Below are 20305 nucleotides of genomic sequence, written 5' to 3'. Positions count from 1 at the left end.
CCATACAGTTGCTCGCAGATACTTACTTCTGTCCTGAGTCTAGGCTCCACTACTCCTTCCCATAACTTCATTGTGTGGCTCATCATCTTTATTCCGCTATAGTTTCCATAGCACTGAACATTGTTTTTGTTCTTAAAAATGGGGACTATCACACTTTTCCTCCATTCTTCTGGGATCTTCTCTCCCACTAGTATTCTATTGAATAAGTTGGTCAAAAACTCCACAGCCGCCTCTCCAAATTGCTTCCATACCTCCAAAGGTATGTCATCAGGACCAACTGTCTTTCCATTTTTCATTCTGTTCAGTGCCTTTCTAACTTCTCCCTTACAAACCAAAGCCACTTCCCGGTCATTCACGCTTGCCTCTTCTACTTTACTTTCTCTCTCATTTTCTTCATTCATTAACTTCTCAAAGTAGTCTTCCCATCTACTTAGCACATTACTGGCACCAGTCAACATATTTCCATCGGTATCCTTAATCACCTTTACTTGCTGCACATCCTTCCCATCTCTATCCCTCTGTCTGGCCAACCTGTAGAGCTCCTTTTCTCCTTCTTTCATATCCAACCTGGAGTCCATGTCGTCATATGCCTCTTGTTTAGCCTTTGCCACCTCTACCTTTGCCCTACAACGCATCTAAATGTATTCCTTACGCCTCTCCTCAGTCCTCTCCGTGTCCCACTTCTTCTTCGCTAATCTTTTACCTTGGATGACTTCTTGTATTTTGGGGTTCCACCACCAGGTTTCCTTCTCCCCTTTCCTACCAGCCTCTCTGAACACCTTAGCAGTAGTATTCCAGTCTTCTGGGAGCTCTTCCTGTCCATCTAGAACCTGTCTCACCTCTTTCCGGAAGGCCACACAATATTCTTCCTTTCTCAACTTCCACCACCTGATTCTCTGCTCTACCTTGGTCTCCTTAGTCTTCCTACCCACTACCAGAGTCATCTTACACACCACCATCCTATCCTGTCGAGCTACACTTTCCCCCACCATAACTTTACAGTCGGTAACCTCCTTCAGATTACACCGTCTGCTCAAAATATAATCCACCTGCGCACTTCTACCTCTTCTCTTGTAGGTCACTCTATGAATCATTTTCTTCTGGAAATAAGTGTTCACCACTGCCAATTCCAATTAGGTATACTGTTGTTATAGAACACAATATTTGGAACTTGTATTTAAAGGTCAAGTGTCATGAAATGGATGACTTTCAGTATGTTATTAATGAAAAAACAGCAACCAGTAAGGACCCATGCGTTTTTTCACTTAAAATCATGATTTTTGACGTATTTGGCTTGTTGTAACTCCCGTCATGAAAAACCTCTTGAGGGATTTGTTTTCGACAAGAAGCAAGAAGTGCCGTTGGAGGCAGTTGCGCGCTCAAACGGCCTCGTTTTTTTCTATTAGTTTTACCTGCGGGAAGATAGCTTGTTGTTCCTTCGTGTTAGCCAAAATGCCGACTCTTTGCATTGCTGGATATTGCTCGAACATTCGGGAGGATGGATTCGCTCTTCATACTTATCCAAAAGATCCGGTTCGTCATGAAAAATGGATTGCACAGGTGCAAAGGACGAGAGCTTCGTGGGTTCCAAATGGCAGGTAGGTGTGTATACAGCAACTAAAAAAAAAACAATCGTTGGGGGGAGGGGATAATCCGTAAATCAGGGGTGCTAAATGTGTCGATGTGCACATTGGAAGGCTTCCGTGCAGCAGCCGCTGAAGGACGGCCTCCGCAGGCCTTGTGAACTGCCACCGGCCTTGTCGACAAGGCTGAGCTGGCTGCCAGCCTTGTCGGCCAGGGTGGCTTGTCATGGTGCTGGGCTGCGGTGGCTCATCTCCACTGTGGAAGTGGATCGGGCGGGGAGGTGGTTTGGTCGTAATCTGCCTATCATCTAAATATTCCATGCCACAGAGTGTTTTTAATGGCGAATGTCCATGGTGATGTCACGGACAGTCAATACAGCCAATATGGTGACCACTTGGATGTCGATGCAAGGATGACACGCTTTATTTATTTTTTCGTATAGACATTTAAGTGAATAATGTTATATGTATTTTTCATTTCAATATCTATTTTAGAATGTTTATTAGGATGACACTTGAACTTAAATGTATTTGTATGGCTTAGGGGCCGCACAGTGGTTGTTCTTTCAGTAGTTCGCTTAAAACCCAGAAATGTACTTTGAGCATGTGTGGAAGCTTATGTGCATTTTTAGTGACTGAAATCTGCAATGTCACCACAGCGTGCAGTGGTACTTCATATTTTGAATCGAGGAAAAACCAGTGGTTGACTGATTAGTCATTCATAAAAGACAACTCAGTCATCTTCACCCACGTTGCTCGGTGTGCTAAAGCCTCAAAGTTGAAACAAAATCTAGAGCGCAAACCATTGTCAATTACAAAATACCAAGACAATGTACTGGACCTGTAAATCCAAACATTTTGAAAATCAACTAGCATCCTGGAAGGGATACATGAAAGAAAGGGCTAATTTTATGGGACATCACTAGAAGCTAACGTAAATGGAGTCACTCTTGAAATGTATTTTGGCGACGTCCAGCTTCGGCTAACTGAAAAGTCACGATAAATACAGTGAAAGGCTCCTGTACGAGTGAGTGGTGATCCATTATTTAAAACAAAGTATTAAGCAAAGGGAGCTGGCTGAGTTTACTAGGTCAAGGCCTTCCTGTCCAATATATAGATTCATATTGGCTCAACAGCCACTAATGAAATTCATGCAATGAAAGACTTGGTGCCGCTGCTGAATTCATACACACACGTGAACTCAAACCGGATTACCGTGTACAGAGCCAGGGAATCTTTTTGTATGCCACTTTGGGTGTATTTCATATGGTAGTGAATCCTTCAGGGAGTCTCATAAATATATTATCGCTGAGATGGAAAACACTGAAGGCTCTACTGAATTCACATTACGTGAGTGGGAGAAATTGTAAGAACCAGGAGAGTTTTTGGAAAAAGACATTTTAGTGGGGCTCTTCAAAAAGTGTAATAAAATAGTTATTGTACATTTTAAGATTTGGATGGAACCACAAATACCCACTTCAGCTACTCCTTCCAAGAACGCTGATCATTAACCTGGACACACAGTACATCTGCAAGCGTGGGTGTGGACAGCACTGATTTCTTCTTCCCTTTTTTTAATCGGAGCACGTATACACAAACAAAAGCAAAGTGTCTTTCCTTTCACATCATGGCAAACATTCTCTATTGGCACATTTTAATATTTCATAAATTGTCTATTTTCAGAAAACCTTTAGAGGAACATGCATTCAAGAGCAAACAGACAAAAACATGCAGACACCACTGCATGCTAAGGCACAAAAAACCCTATATAGGACCAACTCACACAAATTAGCATGCACACTGCAGAGTGAGCATAAAGCATGAAGACCAAGTTTACTCTGCTGTGTTGCTGCACTTTAACAGCCAGAATTTCAGAGTAGAGTTCTGCTTTCACTGTCATTTCTTACTGTATGGGTTGAACGGGATGTGTGTATATTTAAAAAAAACAAAGAAGAAGTGTCTTTATTGGCCTTTGTTCAAATATGTCATCCATCCATCCATTATCTGAGCCTCTTATCCTCACAAGGGTCTCAGGAAGGCTGGGGCCTATCCCAGCTATCTTCAGATCGGAGGTTTGGTAGGCCCTGAAACGGTCCCAGCCAATGGCACAGCACATAGAAACAAGACTAATATGTCATGAAAACAGAAAGGATGAACTGAAGACAGACATTCAGAAAACAGTAGTTGGAAAAAAAAATCACAAAAAAATGTTAGTTTTTAAATCATTACTCGAAAGAGAACAATATGCCTCCTGCTGTTTGCCGAGCCATACAATCTAACAGAGAAGCCACAGTCTACCTGAACCAACATTAAATAGGATTACACAAATAGATCTCTTAAATCTTTAAATAGGACTAAGTAAAACGCAAGAAAATAATTTGAGTCCATCCATTAATTTTCTGAGCTACTCATCCTGACAAGGGTAGCGGGAGAGCTAGAGCCTTTCCCAGCTATCATGGTGCAGGAGGCAGGGTACACCCTGAACTGGTTGTCAACCAATCGCAGGGCACGTAGGGTCAAACAACAGACACACTCACAATCACACCTATCAGCAATTTAGAGTCTCCAATAAAGACACATTTTTGGGATGTGGGAGGAAACTGGAGTGCCTGGAGAAAACACAGGCATGGGAAGAACATGCAAATTCCACATAGGCGGGGGCAAGATTTGAACCAAAGTCCTCAGAAATGTGAGATCAATACTCTATGGCTGCGCCACCATGCTGCCAATAAGTAAGTAAGTTTCTTTTGGCTTGCCCGATTAGGGGTTGCCACAGCATGACATCTCAGATTAAATACTCATATTTGTTTGGCACAGTTTTTATGCTGGATGGCCTTCCTGACACAACCCCTCAGTGGGAGTGGAGGCCCCAGTGAGATACGAACTCACGACCCCTGGTTTACCAAACCAATGCTCTAACCACTGGGCTATGGGGCACCGCTGCCAATAATAGTAACAAAAAATTCAGGTTACAAAAGGCCTCCTCAGAAAAACCACTGACTCTATTTTCGAAGGAAAATTCAGGATACAAAAAGAAAATATAGGCGCTGAATTCGAAGCCCCCAAATTCCACCAAACATAAACATCCTGTATTTTGATTTGTGTGGGGCTATAGAGTTGCTCTCCCATTGGCTATCGCCGTAGAATCTTCTTGGCATTCCATTGGCTATGAGGGATGTTAATCTTTACCCATGATCAATGTTCCCTCTAATATGCGCAACTGCGCATTTGCGCACGTCGCACACTCTCAGTGCAGAGGAAAACAGATCCAGCACAGTCAGCTACAGCCTGACGTGTTTTTTTTTTTTTTTAAACACGCAGCAGATTGCCTCTCACAAAAAGCTGCTGCTTGGCCACCTGACACTGCTCCCCTCCATTTTAAAGGGGTACACTCATAATTACAAACACCGGGGTATGTGAACAATAGAAGAAAAAGTGATGAAATTGGATGAGATTTTCTCTTTTTGAGTAAAAATGGTCTGGTCTGAAGTCAAAGTAGAAAGTACAGGATGAGTTGGTGTATAATGTTAAAATTCCACCTTGGCACAGCCTGAATGAGGATGAAAGCACAGACGATACAGTGCACAAAATGCTAATTCTGTATTTGAAATATAGGAGCCAACATAATATTAACCTTAAAACTGTTTGGGAGCACCTTTCAGCTTTCAACATGCATTGCGAAAGATATTCTGCAACCAATAATAGAGTTTTACATCAAGAAAAACAGACGGGGATATCATTGTGGGTTTTAAAAAAATTGAGCTTTATGCGAAACATTTAATAATTGTGGCCGCAGATGAGGAAGAGAGCAGCCATCTCCCCATCAAAAATGTCACAACTAATGCTCCCAAAATCCAACTTTTTAATTTGTCCCATACGTTTTTTGGGAAGAGATGGCTTGCTGAAACTAGGACTGCACTTAATTCCCTCTCTGACAGGGAAAAGAAAAAAAAAGGAATTACTGTGGGGACAGTTAAATATCTTACAAAATAGGAATCCAGCGCTCTATTATTACACCTTACATATTCCAAACAAACCTCCCACAAGAACAGGAGATTTCTTGCTGCAAACAGCTCAAGTTGTGATTGAACAACCACAAAATGACGTAGGAAGTAACTCATTGCATGTTACATTGTAGTATAAGATAAACTTATAACAGCCCACACCAGACAAAATCATGATTATCTGTACTCAGATGGTATATCAGTCATGGTGACAGGAACAAGACTGACTGACAAACTAAATGCACTACACAAGGAATGGACACCACTACACACGTCATTACAACAGGAGTGGGAGAGTTTGGGACAATTTGTTTTGGTAGTACGAAATGTTCCTGATTGGACAGAAAAAGAACCAGATTTGGATTGGGACGACTGAACTGTACAGACAATATATTATTGGACAGTCTTACACAATCTGAGACCAGATGCTGCTGTATTCACGGTGGTATCACAATCTACACAGACAATACTGCAAAAATAGAGGAATAGTGACAACTACGGCGAACACAGTGACACATGCAGAGCTACTACAAAATTTGCTCATAGTAGTTCAATTACCAAAAGAAATAGCCATATGTAAATGTGCAGTACACACATCGAATACAGACAAAGAATCATTAGGAAATGGATTTAGAGATAAAACAGCAAAAGAAGCAGCAAAACCTTTATAGGATTAGCTGACCATGTAACAAATGAAGACATACTTTGAGATAATGTGTTAAACAAAATGCAACAACAAAGCTTACCAGCAGAACTAAAAATGTGGAAAAAATAAAGTACTACATGACAAAATGGGAATTATGTCTGCACAGATACAAAACAATTCTACCAAAAACATTTTTTAAGTGGGCGGCAATCTTGAGCCACGGGAAGTCTCAGGTCTCAACAGGGGGAATGGTAGCCCTGGTACAAAGGCATTACATGATCCATGGATTTATGCAAAAAAGTTTTTTTTGTAGGGTTTGTTTAATCTGCGTGCGACATAATCCACAAGGGAATGTGTATACAAAATGTGGTCAGTTTCTTCAAGCTACACATCCATTCATCCCTCCATCCATTTTCTTAGCCGCTTATCCTCACAAGGGTCGTGTGGAGGGCTGGAGCCTATCCCAGCTGTCAACGGGCAGGAGGCAAGGTACACCCTGACCTTGTTGCCAGCCAATTGCAGGTCACATGGAGACAAACAGCCGCACTCACAATCACACGTAGGGGCAATTTGGACACAATGATAGATTTAGTCTAACTATACATACATTACAAGCATGTAAGGGTCTCATTCCATTCAAAACACTGTTTGGGAGACCATACAAATTACCAATAATTTCCACACAATGAGAGATAGACGAATGATGAAGGAAAAAAAAAACACACACAAGTGGGTCCCTTTCAGGAGTTATTAAGAACCCCAAACATCTTAAAAAAATTGCAAAAAGGTGTACTTGAATTCATTTGTTGATTGTAGGAAAGTTATTGCCTTTGAAACCATTGTTAACACAAACAAAACTAATTTGGATGAAAACGCTATTCGTTATTTTCATTTTTCTGTTCGAGTGGTACCTGTGGGAACCACTCAAGGTCACACCCCCAAAAATTAAAATAAAATAAAAACAAAACAAATTGGATAACTACATACAAAAAACATGTCCAAAAGATTGTAGTGTTTGCACAGATCCAGAGATAATACCAATGCTATTAATTGATAACGAATGCAAAAAAAAAAAAAATTGGGGGATTCTGTGTATCCATTAACTTCTTCTGAAAAACTAAAAAAACATTGTTTTCCAATGGGGTGTCACTAGGAAATTTCACATGCATCAATTTGATAGGATTAAAAACAAATTGGGAATTTTATCAGCATTGATGTGTGAAGCCATTTTTGTGCCACTGTCATGGTGGTGCGGCAGTAACTGTCTTTTTGATTTTTTTTTTTTTTTATGCCAGATGCCTTTCCTGACGCAACACTTCTGCATTTATTCGGAGAGAGAGCTGGAGCCAATCCCAGCTAACTTCGGGCAGCGGCAGACTACACGCCGAACTGGTCACCAGCCAGTCGCAGTGCAGATGTCGACACCATCACTGAGCGGGAATCGATCCCACGCTGCCTTCACTCGAAATGTCCCTCTGAAGCAAACCCGAACTACAACGTGGCCTGCAAGAGAAATGAGTTTGACATCCCTGCACTACTAAAAAAAAAAAAAAAAATGTAACAAGTTACTGTGCTTTAATAACCTTCTTACTGGCATTTGTTTATTCATCCCATGTCTGTTTATGAATTAACATCTACTGTACATGCAGTTTTATCCGAACACTGGCATAGACTGAGCAAGAGCTGAATGACATGGACAAAATAGCAGAAAGAAACACGTGGATACACCTTACACACTGCAAAAGGTCATCTCAGCTGAGTCAGCCAAGGGGAAAGGTGAACAAAGACCAGCATACGGTGGGTGCAAATTTATAGTATCTGAAAATACCTGATGGCTGGTGAAGATTTAAAAGACACTTGACTCATTTAGGGGTGACTTGGTCGACATGACTTCAAAATGGCTAAATAATATGATAGTATGTTGGGCTGCATCATTGACAGCCGTAATGATATTTTTGTTCATATGCTACTTTTGGACACCTGTAAAGCTGACAAAAATACATAACAACAGAACCAATAATTATACTCAGTCAACTATGCCTACCACACATAAGATAAAGAGGCGCAACCTCATTTCAAATAACTTTGGTAAACAACTATGCGGGAGGCATGAGGCATGAGAGGAGGACTCCATGTGTGCCTCCCACTGAATCAGTTCAGCACTTTTTCAATTCCTTGGCAGAGTCTAATTGCTCGGGATTCCATCTTTGGGCTTAAGCTAAATGAAACCCCCACTTTCTTCTCACCATTTGCCAATTTAATGCTACCTTAAACCCGAATGCCATACAAAAGAGTACGTATACTATGGAGGGAGTATTTTAACCGAAAAAGCCCGAGGAACATTTTTTCATTATTGTTATTATCTTTTTTTTTTTACAAATAGGAAACAAAACTAGTTGTTATTAATGTAGAATGCAGCTAACAAGGTAAACTTTAGTTACATCACATGCATGGGCCCTAGGCCACTAATGCGTGTCATTACAACAGAAATCCCAATACAATGTACCCTGGAGGTAATGACTAAAACAACTCCTAACACCACTTGTCCGAAATGGAAAAGTGTTTATCCAACAACTAAGGCAGTAAATGATAAACTGGTATTTTCTACTAATGTTGCATTGTCTAATTTCTCCTGTGTTAGCTTTACAGGGACAGATTTTAAGGTGGGAAGTTTCAACAAAACATGGTGTCATGATATCCATCTACAAACTGCTCCCATGCAGCGATTTGTTGTGGTGGTGTGTTGGTCAAAAGTTGTATGACGTACTGATAAATGCAGCAGGAACGTGTACACTGGTATCACTGCTCTTATCTGTGACTGTGTTTCCATCCGAAGCAGAGGATATACAATTGGCCGCATCCATCTTTGGACCTCCTCTTGGGTTTTCCCGAAGGCGAAGGTCATCTAGGAAAGATGGAGATCTGACATACATTGATGCAAATGGCATCCCAACTGCATACCAGATGAGTATAAATTGGTTAACGAGATTGCTGCAGGATGAGAATCCATCTTGTTATGGATAACTCTGAATAAAAAAGTTGACAGAATCAACTACATACATTGCAATGTACAGAAACTAGGTAATTATACGGAAGCAGGATTTATTGCCATAAGGGAACAACCAGTTGCAACCTCACTCATGACATTCCAGAACCGCATAGCGGTCGACATGCTCCCGGCCGAGAAGGGTGGCGACTGCTCAATGTTCGGTGACCAGTGTTGTTTATTCAAAATATCACAGCACTTGATGGGTCACGCACAAGGGCCATTCAAGGCCTCCGCACCCTGAACCACAAGATGATGGAGCACTCTGGTGTAAACACATCACCCAGGTCTGAGTGGTTGGGGAAAAAAAAAAAAAAAAAGTTTGGCAAATCTAAAAAGTTGGTGTTCTCTGTCCTAGTTTCTATTGCTGTTTGGAGCTATTCTTGCATTGTGTGGATGTTGTTGTATTCCCTGCATAAAGGCATCACTTAACCAACTTATAACCACTGCTATTGCCCCGACAAATTCAAAATTGGCAGAAATATATCCACCATTGGCATAACTGGGTAATGACAGTGATATTGTTGACCACGATGATGATGTTATGACTTCTCTTCCAGACCTGTTCTCCGATCCAGAAGATTACAAGTAATTAGTGCTATATTTTCCTCCGAGTAATAAGCCGAAAGGGTGATCAATTAGATGATTTAAGGATTTGAGCAAATGTAGGATAAACAGGAGGTTAATGCAGAAATCATTCTAAATAGTATTAAGTAACTGCTTCTGACTGCAATGAAGAAATACTTTGCTCTGCTCCAATTCAGTTACTGCTCTGCCTGAAATGAAGAAATGCCTTGCTCTGCTCCAATTCAGTTACTGTTTCTGCCTGCAATGAAGAAATGCTTTGCTCTGCTCCAATTCAGTTACTGTCTCTGCCTGCAATGAAGAATGCTCTTGGAGGAAACCCACGCAGGCACGTGGAGAACATGCAAACTCCACACAGGCAGGTCGGGGATTGAACCTGGGACCTCAGAACTGTGAGGCCAACGCTTTACCAGCTGATCCACCGTGCCACCCCGTATAAAAGCCATTGATTATAAATGGTATGATCCATGATGATTCTACCTAGAGTATGACGGCTCATGATGGTCATATGTCATGACTTGTAGTGTGGATAGGAAGCCCCCCCAAAAAAGCAATGTCTTCAAACTCTTTTGGGATTAATAAAAAAGAGCTCTTAGATAATACAAAATCCTTCTGTTTTTCCTCATTTCTCCCAAAATGTGGGAGTGAATAGAAGAAATACAAACACAAATATTGTTCAAATCTGACAGCATCGATGGCATATTAGTAGAGCGAAAAATGATATTTTTGGCACATAACAAGGTCCGTGGTGTGCAATTCTACATTATTTTACAATGTGTTTAGTTGATGCACTATTGCATTAGACAACTTTGAACCTCTCCCAACAACCTCACAGCTGTCTCTTATTTCATTTATCTCTCAATTTCATGGTTATTACAATTTTTTTGTCCTTGGAATACAATATACAATCTCTCATTTTGCAGGAAATGTGTACCTAAGTTCTACTTGCACTGTATGTAGCGGTGTATGTGTGTGTGTAGCCATATAAGCAGTTTGCGCTATCTATGTATAGCTGTATACTCACTGAAAATCATGTGTGTGTTTGTGCATGTGCATATGTTTGTGAGTCAATGCACATGTACCTCTGTGTACTGTGACCAGCAGGCCATCTGACACTTCAGCAAGGAAGGATTAGCATATCAAACTCTTGGAACAACTCGGCGTGTCTCCCCACAGCCACCTCAGTCCCATGAGCCAAGATATGGGTAAGATATCTGTGACTGAAGGGGAGGTAGAGGAGTGTAGAGTGGAGCACAGAGGCGATCGGGAGTTCCTCTGGATCTCACAGGGAGCGGGATTACAATGATGCAACTTTCAATGTTTCTATAGACTTTGGAATACCATTGAGACAACTGATTCAGATGTGATTTGGAAAGATTTAAAGTGGTTTCTTCCAATCTTATGAAATGCCTTGTGGAAGGATAGCTAAGGTGTCCTAGGGATAGCTAGAAAAGCAATGAGCAATCTACTTTTCTCCTATGTGGCCCAATAGACATGGTTTTCAGATTCTCAGCTAAATGGAAGGACAACACTGAGTAATTTTGGAGACATGGAACACAAGAAGTCCATCATACAATATGTTGACTATTCCAGGCTGGATCAAACGAAATCTATGAGCAGCTTGAGTTTGAGAAGCAGTGTCAGCGCAGCACCCTCAGTCAAGCCCCTAACATCCAGCAAATACAAAAATTACAAAGTCAGCCCACCACTTCATTCTGGCACATTTTTGGTCATTGTTTTGATGATGAATCTTTTGAACCACATCTCTCATGTACTCTGGTCCCAGTGCTCCCATATATTATAATATACATAAATGAAAATAAGAAATCACGCTAACTGACTGGTGAGAGGATCTGCCTCACAATTCTGAGGAGCGGGGTTCAAATCCCAGCTCCAACTGGAGTTGGCATGTCACTCCGAGCCCTCTAGTTTCCTCCCACATTACAAAAACATGCATTAATTGGGGTCTTTAAATAACCTGTAGGTGTAATTGTGTGTACGATTGGTTGTTTCTATGTGCCCTCTGAGTGGCTGGCAACCAGATCAGGGTGTGTCCTGCCTCCTGCTCAGAGATAGCTAAGATATGCTCCAGCGTGCCATCCTTTTCCGACTGAGGACCATTGTCTCAAATTTGGAGGTGCTGATTCTCATCTAAACCGCCTCAGACTCAGTTGAGAACTGCTCAAGTGAGCGTTGCAGATAAGGTCTGTTGGGAAACCAGCAGAACCACATCATCTTCAAAAAGCAGAGATGGAGTATTGAGGTCACCAATCTGGACCCCCTCTACACCTCGACTGCACCTAGAAATTCTATCCGTAAAAGTAATGAACAGAATAGGTGACATTATGCATCCTTGGTGGAGTCCAACCCTCGGCGGAAACAAGTCCAATTTACAGACAGCAATGCAGATTAAACTCTGACGTCAGTTGTACACGGACTGAATAGCCATTATGAATGAATATAGTGTATTTTATTTAAAAAAAAAATAAAGACACACTCATACACACACACGCACAAAAGAGACAAACAAAAAGGCTGATCCATAACACCTGCAACAGCAAACCATTCTGTAAATTGATGAATCCAAAATGGATAACCATCAAAATGTAATATTATCAAAAAATGCAATACTTTGAATCACTAGTCTTGCAATTAAAGGTCCTGCATTTTGCCCAAACAACTTTTTCTATTCCTTAGGATGCAAAGTTGCCTCTATGGTATATAGTAAATGTGAAATATTAGTTTTACTTTCCACTTCCGGGCCCAAACACATGTGGTCTCACCAGTGGGTCTACACGGAGGCAACTTATCAGAGGAAAAGGAACGGTCTGAGCCAAATACGGAAAAAGCGGGTCAAACATAAGTAGATGTCTGCAGGGCTTTTTCTTGACACTCGTACGACAAAGCCAAGGTGTTTTTGTTTTAACTAAATTGACACTTTTATACTGCGCTCGTGTTGGGGAGTCACTCTATGGAGGTTGAAATAGCCAAAATACTAATACCAATACCAGCACCTTTAGCATAACAGAATACATTTTGTGACACCCATACAATTCTTCATTATATGAGATTATTTTTCAACGTCAACCTAGTATGTCTCACCATACTACATTGTGCCAATATCTGTGTTGACTTCATATCACAGGTAAGCCCACGCAAGTACACTATTGCATTTTGTAAACCAGAGAACTGTGCACAAAAAAAACATTAAACATTGACCTTGACTGGTCCAACATGGGCATTAAAGGCAAGCCACATTCTGTATTTTTTCACCATGGAATAAAGAAACAGACAATATTTTTTTAAAAAGCATATTAATTTACAAACATTATAATATACAATCAAACGTGTGATGACACAATGAACTGGTCCCAAATCTTTTCATATCTATGATAGCACTTACCTGTGACGTTCATTATGGAGAAATTGCAGTATTTTCATTCTTTAGAATGAGATAAGCAAAGAACCACAAACAGCTGTGACATGATATGCAAAGACTTTTTTGGACTTGATTTTCCTGCTATTATCAGTACGCATTACTTTGCAAGACCAGAAGTAATAGCCAGTGGATGGTCAGCATAAAGAACCGGGTATTTCATTGGCGTGCTAATATGCCGTTGTGCTCGTCTGGTCCACAAGACATAATTACAAATAAAGTGGGGACAAAGTCTAACACAACATCTAACAGCTTTCTTCAACACTAGGAATAGCATACCAAATACTGAGATCTTTATTTTTTTAGAACAATTTTAATCCTTTTTTACTAATTTACTAATCATTTTTGTAGTCTGAAGATGATCCTGTCCAGAATGTTAGTACCCCCATTCAGCAGTGGATTATTTGATCAGGGAAAAGGCAGAGACATTTGACTTCTTTCCTGATTTCAGGCTGATCAGAAGGATGACATGTAGACTGGCATGCAGAGGGCATGTGGTTGTAAAAATGGTTGTCCCACCCAAATTGGCCAGCCGGCATGTTCTAGACCAGTGGTTCTCAACTACTGTCACCCAGAGAACCACATTTTTCTACCGTTGCTAAGTTGCAACCTAATTAATATAGACTACATTCTTTTGAAACATGAAAACGTTGCAGGAACAGTCATGGAGCAATAGTGGTTGCTCGTAAGTAGAGGGTAAACGCTTCAGGGTGGAAGGATGGGTTCTTGGTGGCAAGGCCCCGAGAGTGGAATAGTTTCGTCCAGAGTTCGACAAAGCTATGCATGGATTTCTTGGAGCTGTCGTGGTTGACACAGTTCTGCAACATTGTGTGGACATTGGTGATAGGACCTCTGAATTAGCAGCGTGGGGGGTAGTCCGTTTTTTGAAAAGGGGATCAGAGGGTGTGTTCCAATTACAGGGGGATTGCACTTCTCAGCCTCCCTGGTAAGGTTTATTCACATGTGTACTGGAGATGAGGGTCCGTCGGGAAATCGAATCTCAGCTTCAGGAGGAGTAGTGTGATTTTCATTCTGACCATGAAACAGTGGCTCAGCCCAACAAGTGTAAATGTTCTTTGTGGACTTGGAGAAAGCATTTTACTGTGTCCCCTGGGGACAGGAGGGGTGCTTCCGGAGTATGTGGTACCAAAGCCCCTAAGAAGGTTCCCTGTACGACCGGGGTCAGAGTTTGGTCCACATTGCAGGGAGTATGTCGGATTCCTTTCTGGTGAGGGTTGGTCTCTGCCACAATTGTCCGTTGTCACTAATGTCGTTCATAACTTTTATGGACAGAATTTCTAGGCACAGCCAAGGTGTAGAAAGATTCCGGTTTGATGGCCTCAGTATTGCATCTCTGCTTTCTTCAGATAATGTGGTTCTGTTGGCTTCATTGAGCCGTGATCTCCAATGCTCACTGGAGCAGTTCGCACCAGAGTGTGAAGTGGCTGGCATGAGAATCACTACCTCTAAATCTAAGACCGTGGTACTCAGTCAGAAAAGGTTGGACTGCATTCTCCGGGTCAGGGATGAGATCCTTCCCCAAGGAAAGGAGGAATGAGGAGTTCATATATCATGCTTTCGTATTTACAAGGGAGGGAAGAATGGAAGATGAGATTGACAAGCGGATTTGTGCAGTGTCTGCAGGACACGATGGACAGATTATGTCTTTTGGCAGGCTTGGGAATGCCTCTGGATCCTCCAGGAAGAGCTAGATGAAGCAGCTGAGGAGAGAGAAGTTTGAGCTTCCCTGCGAAAATTAAGTCCTCCGCGACCTGGCCTCGGATAAACGGGAAAAAGGAATGGATGGAGATATGACATTTGTCCTGTAAATTACCACCAAATGGTGTTTTTAGAGAAAAACTTGAGATTATCTGTTTGAGCTCAAACTTTTGTAGTGTACTGTATGCATATATTTTGCGGAGGGGGGGGAAACAAAGGGAATTTTTCTTTGCAGGACAAATTAAGATTGCTTCTTCTAAAAAAAAAATCAAGGGAAATATATTAACACTTTAATTCTCTTCCCTATTGATGTGGAAGATCCCATGGTATTATATTTCAAGAAGTCATGTTTCCAATTTCAGCAAAGAATGAAGAAAGTTGTGTCTTTATTAATTAAGTCATACAATAATAATCATAACAATGGTCTTACGATCTCCGGTAGAAGTGTCCTGTGAGTCCAAAATGCCTGATTCCTGTAGCGATCTTATACAGGAGTCCACCAACTCCAGGCCTGTTGTCAGCTCCTCCTCTATGTCCTTCTGTCCATCTGCTTGTGAAAAAACCAAAAAGAACACATTACATCGTTGCATCATTATCTCATATATCAAGGTTGTCCATTGATGTGTACAGCAATATCTTACTATACAAGGAGTGCTGATTAAGGCAAATCTCTTCCTTAAAGGGGAATTCAATTGGTTTGCATTAACAATGTATCCAATAGGTCATGTAATATGTACTCTATCTTGACAATGTGATGTTAAATCCTCTCTCATTTAATAGTGTTTTGAGAAGATTTTTATTCAGAATTACGAATTTTCAGGGTCGCTGCCATTTTTACGAGTCACATGACCTACATGGGCGGATGTGGCGTGTTACGTGCCGTTCCAAATGCTCGATTACATGGGACACCATTATGCCCACCGCTGATTTCTCAGATTTATCCTCATCTGATGAAGAAATAGCAGTATCGGTTGATCAGGAAGACGGAGGAATACTTCCACAGAGAGTGGCGGAGCTGTGAAGTCTCTCCCCGCCAACCCCCGGGGCTCGCTCTGCCAGGGAAGAAGCTCGCCAGACTCTGCATCATTCCGCCCGAAGAACCATCCGATTATTCAACATTATTTACAGCCGAGCGGTAGAGCTTGCTCGGGGGGAAGCGAGCTCACAGCTTCGCCGCTCAGCAAAACTCAGCTCACGACTCCGATTTGAACCTGTGGCTGTCAATGATGTTGAATATACGGATGGTTCTTCAGATGGGAATGACGCGGAGACTGACTATTCGGAGGCCTACGCGCAGGACATAAGTGCGTAATCAAAAGCCCCCGTAGCTCCGGGCCGGCAGCTGGCAACCACAGATGTTTCTTTGGACGGGAATGAGGCAGAGTCTCACGAGCGAGCTCCAGCACTGGGCCGCGAGCCGAGCTTCGGCAGCGGCGGCGGAGGCCATTAGCCAAGCTTTGGGGGCGGAGCTTGCTCGTCAGACTCTGCATCATTTCCGTCCGGAAAACCATCTGAATATTCAACATTATTTACAGCCACAGGTTAAAATCTGTATGGAAGTATTCCTCTGTCTTCCTGCTCAACCGATACTGCTATTTCTTCATCAGAGGAGGATAAATCTGAGAAATCAGCACTGGGCATAACGGTGTCCCATGTAATCGAGCGTTTGGAACAACACGTAACACGTCACATCCGTCCACGTAGGTCAAGTGACCCGTGAAAATGGCCGTGCCCCTGAAAATTCGTAATTGTCGATAAAAATCTCAAAACACTATTAAATGAGAGAGGATTTAACATCACATTGTCAAGATAGAGTACATATTACATGACCTATTGGATACATTGTTAATGCAAATCAGTGGAATGTATATTCAAGGACGGCTCTATACTTTCCAAGCATGAATGTGCCATAGTGCACAAGGCATGGCCCAAAATTGCATAATCTGTGGATGGAAATACCTTAGTCTGCAAGGACTTGGGTTGGACAGTATAGACATGTCGCATTTAACCTTGTTATTTAGATTTATCGAATACTTTTAAGAGCAATTAGTGTATTTCTCCCTGATGCATAGCCATAGAATTTGCATGCGTGTGTATCTCTACCTATTCAGCATGGAGTTTAAAGTGAATGCCAATTTTTATTTTTGTTCACAGCTCTATGTACATCCTTTTTGAGAAATGGATTTTGTGAGCTTTGTAATGATCTAAAGGGCTGACGTAGAGAAAGTCACAAGGAGTCCTGCGATATAATTAGTGTTGAAACTCGCATTTGCTTGCGCCCGGTTCATTCCAGCACAGTCTGACAATTGTCTGCTGGTGGCCTCTCCTGTAGCAGTATTTAAACCAAATTTTAAATGCAATCTTATCTCTGAACAGCCCTCAGGATGAGTGAAATCAAACAAAACATGGCTTTAATGCAGTTCATGGCTCCACCATATGATAGCCACAGATTATTTTTTTCTGTCACAGTAATATTTTTATTTGTCTGGTTTATCTTCCATCAACACTTCCAATGCCATGAATTTCAATTTCATCTTGCACCACTGGTGCTCTCTCAAATGTTCCATGGTCAAAACCATCAGCGCTACATGAAGCTTAATACTGTACCGTAAACTAAATATGACTGTTTCCTGTACGGCGGCATGGTTGAATGACTGGTCAGAGCATTTGCCTCAAAGTCCTGCCGAATGGGGTTCAAATTCCGTCTCCGCTTGTTTAGAGTTTGCATGTTCTCCCTGTGCCTGCGTGGGTTTTCTCTGGGCCCTCTGGTTTCCTTCCACATCCCAAAAACATGCATTCATTCATAATTTAAATTGCACTTAGGTGTGAATGTGAGTGTGAATGCTTGTTATTATCTATATACTGGCAACCAGTTCAGGGTGTACCCTGCATCCTGCCTAAAGATATCTGGGATAAGCTCCAGCACTCCCGCGACCCTTGTGAGGATAAGCGTCTCAGATAATTAAAAAATGCTTCACCCGCAAAATATTTAGTTTTTAGCATTAGTTTGTGCAGGCTATTTGGGATCGCAATAAAAGATTTCAATCTTTGTAAATGACAACATACCTACAAATAGCACGTGCAGTTTTTGAGTGAGAAAACATAATTTAGCACCCACTATTTGGGATCTTTTTAAATCAGACCCTGGGTGCGGAGCCTGAGTTAAGAGGTAAATCTAATTAATAACCCTGCAACACATCTTGTGGCACTGACGTGACAATGTTTACGATACTGCAGCCCTACGTCCCAAGCTTGGTTTGGCAGACACGTGGACAAATCCATCGAAGCGAGTCCGATGAGCAGCTGCTCTTACTGAGTGAGACGGCGACAAATGGTAATAGTAAAGGTTTTAGTGAGTGGATTTCGGAGGACAGTGTTATTGATTTTAGTTGATGCTATTGCACAGAAATGACACTGGGAGAAACCAATTCCAGGAAAGTCTCCACTGGTTACATGCTGGTCTTACTATTATGATGACCCCGGCCAAAATTCATAATAATTTCTAAACCAATTTTTTTCAGAGATTATGAGTTCTTCAGGGTACAAGAGTTATGACAAGATCTAAAAGACTAAGTGTAATGAGAAATTGTTTCTTTTTTCCATGCCAAAGCGTGTCTAACATTTCTGACAACTGTTTTGATTTTTTTTTTTACTCTACAGGACAAAGCTGTAACTTTAAAAGACAAGATTAAAATGTTAAAAAAAATGAAAAAAAAAAAACACCCCTCATTTAAGTCATTACCTTTGCACAAATATTAATCACTAGTCAAAGGTCAAATCAGACTGAAAAATAAAGTGCGGCAAGCATGAACTACTGAATTTTTGGAAGAAAACAAATACAAGCTTAGAGTCACAAGATAATGATGAGAAAGTAGTTTATGTGGTTTTTACTCAACATTTAGTCAGAAATGCAAGACTATTAGTGAGATGAATTATTGTTCTGTCTATGCTCAGAATTTGCTTTGCCCAGGAGTCCTTTTCTACAGCAGCCATCATGTTTCTTGAAAAGAATTGAATCTGAACAATGGATGGATGCACGATGCAGTGTGCACAGTCAGCACAGAGCAGTGGCAGAATTCAAACAATAGTCCACTAGATTAAATTCATGATGAGATTTTAGTGGAAGGATTTACTACCTTGGTTGTTCCAGCGAAATTTCTCCTCTGCTGAGCTGCAAGAGACAAATGACAGAAACCAAACAAGGTTAGAACCATTTGCATAGAAGATCAAATAAACAACATACATGTTGTTGTCTCTGCTGGCCTCGTTTACAAAACACTAGAACAATAAAGTCACCAGCGCCATGTTGTATAAAATATCATAAATAGTAAATAATTAGTTCTTAGAGTTATGGTTTACAATTCAGCTAAAACAATGAGAGAGACCATCTTGATTCTATTTCATCGGGAACCAATAATTGTCAATAAAACACAAAGGCTGTTTTTACCTGTGATTACTTTAGAAACTACTTAAGAGTATTTTTATGTATGTCCAGTCATTATTGCTATTCAATGATACTTTTTGGTTCACAGTGGATGAGAACAGCCATTTTGATTCAAGGCTGGACTCTACCATTCACACCATAACATCTCAAATGGCTAAATGTATTTTAGGGAGTAAGTACCAATCAAACTAAGGTACTTTACACCACCAAATTATTCATGAACTGAACTCTATTACTAAGGTTACAAAAAAAATTCTACTGCACTTAAGGTTCCTAAGAGAATAATGGCCTTCATAATCCTTAAATGGAAGATGTTTGGGATTACCAGAACCCTTCCTAGAGCTGGCCATCTGGCCAAACTGAGCAATTGGTGGAGAAAAGAGTTTGCAAGAGAGGTAAACAACCCAAATATCACTGAGCTGAGCTCCAGAGAAGCAGTTGTGAAATGGACGAAGGTTCTAGAACAGTGATTCCCAAAGTGGGGTCCAAGGACCCCCAGGGGGTCCGTGATGTGAAGACGAAAAAACGAAATCATCTGGAAGCTAATCATGATGTGAGACTTGCCCTTTAAAGTGTTGAACCACGTTTTGATTTATTGTGCAAAAATAAAAAGCAAGAGCACGTGAGCCACTAAAATTGAGTTTTTCTTTGTACCAGAATGGCACAGCTGTATCCAGGACTACATTATTGGTGAAAGTTGAGGTTGGGGGTCTGGGAGCTTTTTGAATGACTCACTGGGGGTCCGGGCCCAGGTTGACTTTGGGAACCACTGTCCCAGAAAGTCAACCATCACTATGGCCATCCACTGGGAGGTTCTTTATGAGAAAGGTGCCCGATGGAAG

The 20305-nt window shown here is 41.3% G+C and overlaps 1 protein-coding gene across 6 annotated transcripts in view; it reads right to left on the bottom strand.

Moving 5' to 3' along the window:
• The window catches only part of ctnnd2b (catenin (cadherin-associated protein), delta 2b), a 157478-nt gene that overhangs the window by 84191 nt on the left and 52982 nt on the right, over nt 1-20305 (bottom strand). For 3 of the 6 annotated variants that reach the window (XM_061839246.1, XM_061839247.1, XM_061839248.1), the window contains exons 3-4: nt 19156-19190; nt 15450-15569 (exon numbers count right to left, since the gene is read on the bottom strand). In XM_061839246.1, the coding sequence (XP_061695230.1) occupies nt 15450-15569; nt 19156-19190 (155 nt within the window). The remainder of the gene's footprint in view (nt 1-15449; nt 15570-19155; nt 19191-20305) is intronic. The other 3 variants (XM_061839245.1, XM_061839249.1, XM_061839250.1) reach the window with 1 other exon arrangement.

Source organism: Syngnathoides biaculeatus, chromosome 13, assembly GCF_019802595.1.
Source record: "Syngnathoides biaculeatus isolate LvHL_M chromosome 13, ASM1980259v1, whole genome shotgun sequence".
NCBI classification, from domain to species: Eukaryota; Metazoa; Chordata; class Actinopteri; order Syngnathiformes; family Syngnathidae; genus Syngnathoides; species Syngnathoides biaculeatus.
Note: the sequence above shows the minus strand (reverse complement) of the source record. Positions and strands in the feature narration are given on the sequence as shown.